This window comes from Crocuta crocuta, unplaced genomic scaffold (genome assembly GCF_008692635.1).
Source record: "Crocuta crocuta isolate KB4526 unplaced genomic scaffold, BGI_CrCroc_1.0 scaffold2677, whole genome shotgun sequence".
NCBI classification, from domain to species: domain Eukaryota; kingdom Metazoa; phylum Chordata; class Mammalia; order Carnivora; family Hyaenidae; genus Crocuta; species Crocuta crocuta.
Genome location: NW_027532919.1, coordinates 41,611 through 44,509, shown reverse-complemented (window position 1 = coordinate 44,509; position 2,899 = coordinate 41,611). Strand labels below are relative to the sequence as shown.

The following is a 2,899-nucleotide window of genomic DNA, read 5'->3' as shown; positions in this document are numbered from 1 at the left end:
GGCCGAGCTCGGCCCTGCCTCCTTTCCTACACGGAGCCTGCGCGCCCGGAGACACAGCCAGCCAATCAGTGAAAAGGAGTGGCTGCGAGTGGCATTAGCTTCGTCCAATCGTCTGCGGTCCTGAAGACCAGGTCTGCTTGTGAACCAATGGCGGCGGGGGGCGGAGCTCGGGCGGGGGCGACGGTCACCTGATCNGTGAGCGGTGGCCGAGGGGGGCCGAGGGAGACTGTCCAGCCGGATCAGGGCTCGGGCCCCCACGCATCGAGATGGGAGCCGGTGAGCTTCAGATCCTGAGCCATGCGCCCCCGCTCGACAGCACCTCTTCTGTCCCCTGCCAGGGACTTGTGGGGTCCTGCGGCCAACACCCACGAGGGCCACATCACCAGCGACATGCAGCTCTCCACCTACTTGGACCCCGCCCTGGAGCTGGGACCCCGGAATGTGCTGTTGTTCTTACAGGACAAGGTGCGCCAGCCCCAGTCCTCTCTCCCTTCCCCCGGGACACCGAGGCCCGTTTCCCAAGAGAAGCTTCAGTGACCTTGTGCCAACTGTAGGGACGTGGGGCTCCTCTCTTGGGAAGGCCTGCAGGAGAGGGTGCGGTGGGAGTGAAAAGGGCCCCGCCATGGCACTGCCTTGATTGGGTGAAGCAGGGGGTCAGAGGGCAGATGCCTTCTGGGTACCAAGTACTTCCCTGAGCTGCTCTGTGTGGTAGGGATTATTGACTCTGTTTACAGATGACAAGACTTCTGTCCAAAGATGGCAGTGGCATAGGACTTGCTTAGGGTCACACAGCTAATTGGTGACAGAGTTGTGATCCTAACTTTAGTGATCAAAACAGAGATGATCGAAAACTGATCATTTATTGAGTGCTTCATAGGCACTGTGCTAAGCAGATGTCATTATCTTGGTTTTACTGCCAGGGAAACTAAGGCTGGAAGAGGTGCCACGGCCGGCTGGTGGGCCGTGGTTTATGTGCACCACAATTGGTTCCAGCCTGAGTCGGCATTGACCCCCCCCTGCTTGTGCTCTAGCACACAGCTGTCCCTCCCATGCAGGTCTCTCTGCTTCCAAAGCAGGCAGATGGACCATGCGAAGATTCTAGGGCAGAATTGGTATTTGGGAGTTACCGGGCCCCTGCTTATTCCTTCCCCACTGGCAGCCTGTATGGCTCATCCCCTTATGGTCGTCCCCTGTTGCTCTGTGGGAAGGTAGTGACGGCCATGCTGGCCGGTAGTCCCGCCAGGAGGTGGTAAATAATGTAGTTAGACTGGAACTCAGTTCTAGTTCTACTACTTATCAGACTCTGGACGTGCGAGATAATCAGGGAATGCCCACTTCCTTGTCTGTGAAGTGAAGGCACTGCCTATAGCAGAGGGCTGCAATGAACAACTCTTATAGTCCACGGGGAACATCTATCTGAGGTCCCTGTGTGGCATTCACCCATTCATTCATTTGCCGAACACGGACTGCCTAGTGTGTGCCAGGTAGCAAGTGTTGCGGACGGAGCAGCGAGTGAGTGGAATAACCCAAGCCCTTCCCCGGCGGAAACTGACACTCTTGTGAGGGCATCAGGTAGGTGCTGAGTTGCTGTATGATATGACGCCAGCGCTGTAGTCTTCAGAGAAGGAAGCAGGCCGAGGGAACAGAATGGCAGGTGATGCTGTTTAAGATAAGGATGCTCAGGCAGGGGCTCACTGAGGGTATCTGAGCAGATACCTAAAAGGAGGGGGGCACAGAGCCACATGGGTGTGTGTGGGAGGGCTTCCTGGCAGGGGGAACAGTAGGTGCAAAGGCCCTGGGCAAGGAGTGCCCTCCAGGGAAGAGCTGGTTTGGCTGGAGTGTCATGAGGGAGAGAAGGGGGCGGGAGATGGTCAGCCAGGTAGCCAGGAGATGAGGGGGAAAGGCTGGCTAGAGTGCGAAGATGGTGGGAAGCTGGGGGCAATTTTGAGCGAGGGCTACGGGGAGGACACAGTGGTGGTTCCTGGGCTTACAGAATGAGAGCCCCGGCGGCCAGGAGGCCAGGATCCCTGCCCGGAAAGGAGAGGAGGCTGGGCGAGTGTGTGTACTAAACAGAACGAGCTAGGGGAACTGATTAAGATCCGCTTCTGGGCCTCACTGGGAAAAGCCGGAGGCAGCTGGGAGCTGGGGCCGAGGGGCGGGAGTGAAGGACATCTGTAGGTTGCTGGCAGAGCTCAGAAGACCTCAGGGCCTCCTCGAGCAAGCGCATTCCGCTGTCCTCACCCCTCTCCTCCCTTCCACCAAAACCAGGCAGGGAAGGAGGTCCTTGCCCTTGTGTGAGTAAGGCCCCGTCCAGACCAGGCATAGGCGGCGCCACGGCCCTTACAACAGACAACGGCCGGTCATCCAGTTGGTCCGGGCAGGTTCTCGTTTTCTCGGACTTCCGCCCTCGGGACGGTGCGGGGGGTGGGGGGCACTGCAGTAAATGCTACTCGCTGCCCCCACCCCTCCCCCAGCTTCCCTATTCCCTGTCCAGTTCCTCATCTGAGGCAGGTGGCTGACTCTTAATCCTGAGGTTACCGCAAGTCAGCTGCCCGCAGATTTCCTCCCAACCGCGTGACAGCTTCCATGCTTTCTCACCCTGCCGGGAGGGTGCCAAAAGAACAGAAGAGAACCTTCCTTTCCTCCACTCTCTATCCCCAAGTGTGCCTTTGTTCACTCTTATGGCCAGACCATATCTGCCTGTAAATGAGGCTTTGTTGGCCTCGCAAATGCAGAGGGAGGCTGCATGCCCCCTGCCCTGGCCCCGGCTTCTGAGGCACCCTCTCCCCTCCCTCCTAGCTGAGCATCGAGGACTTCACAGCCTATGGCGGCGTGTTTGGGAACAAGCAGGATAGCGCCTTTTCTAACCTGGAGGTAAGGGTCCCCCCTCAGCCAGGCG

The 2,899-nt window shown here is 58.5% G+C and overlaps 1 protein-coding gene across 1 annotated transcript in view; it reads left to right on the top strand.

Moving 5' to 3' along the window:
- Positions 1-282: 282 nt before the first annotated feature.
- The window catches only part of ATP6AP1 (ATPase H+ transporting accessory protein 1), a 7,782-nt gene continuing 5,165 nt past the window's right edge, over positions 283-2,899 (top strand). The window contains 2 exon segments of the mRNA XM_077745752.1: positions 283-465; positions 2,800-2,874. Coding sequence (XP_077601878.1) covers positions 298-465; positions 2,800-2,874 — 243 coding nt within the window. The 5' untranslated portion in view covers positions 283-297.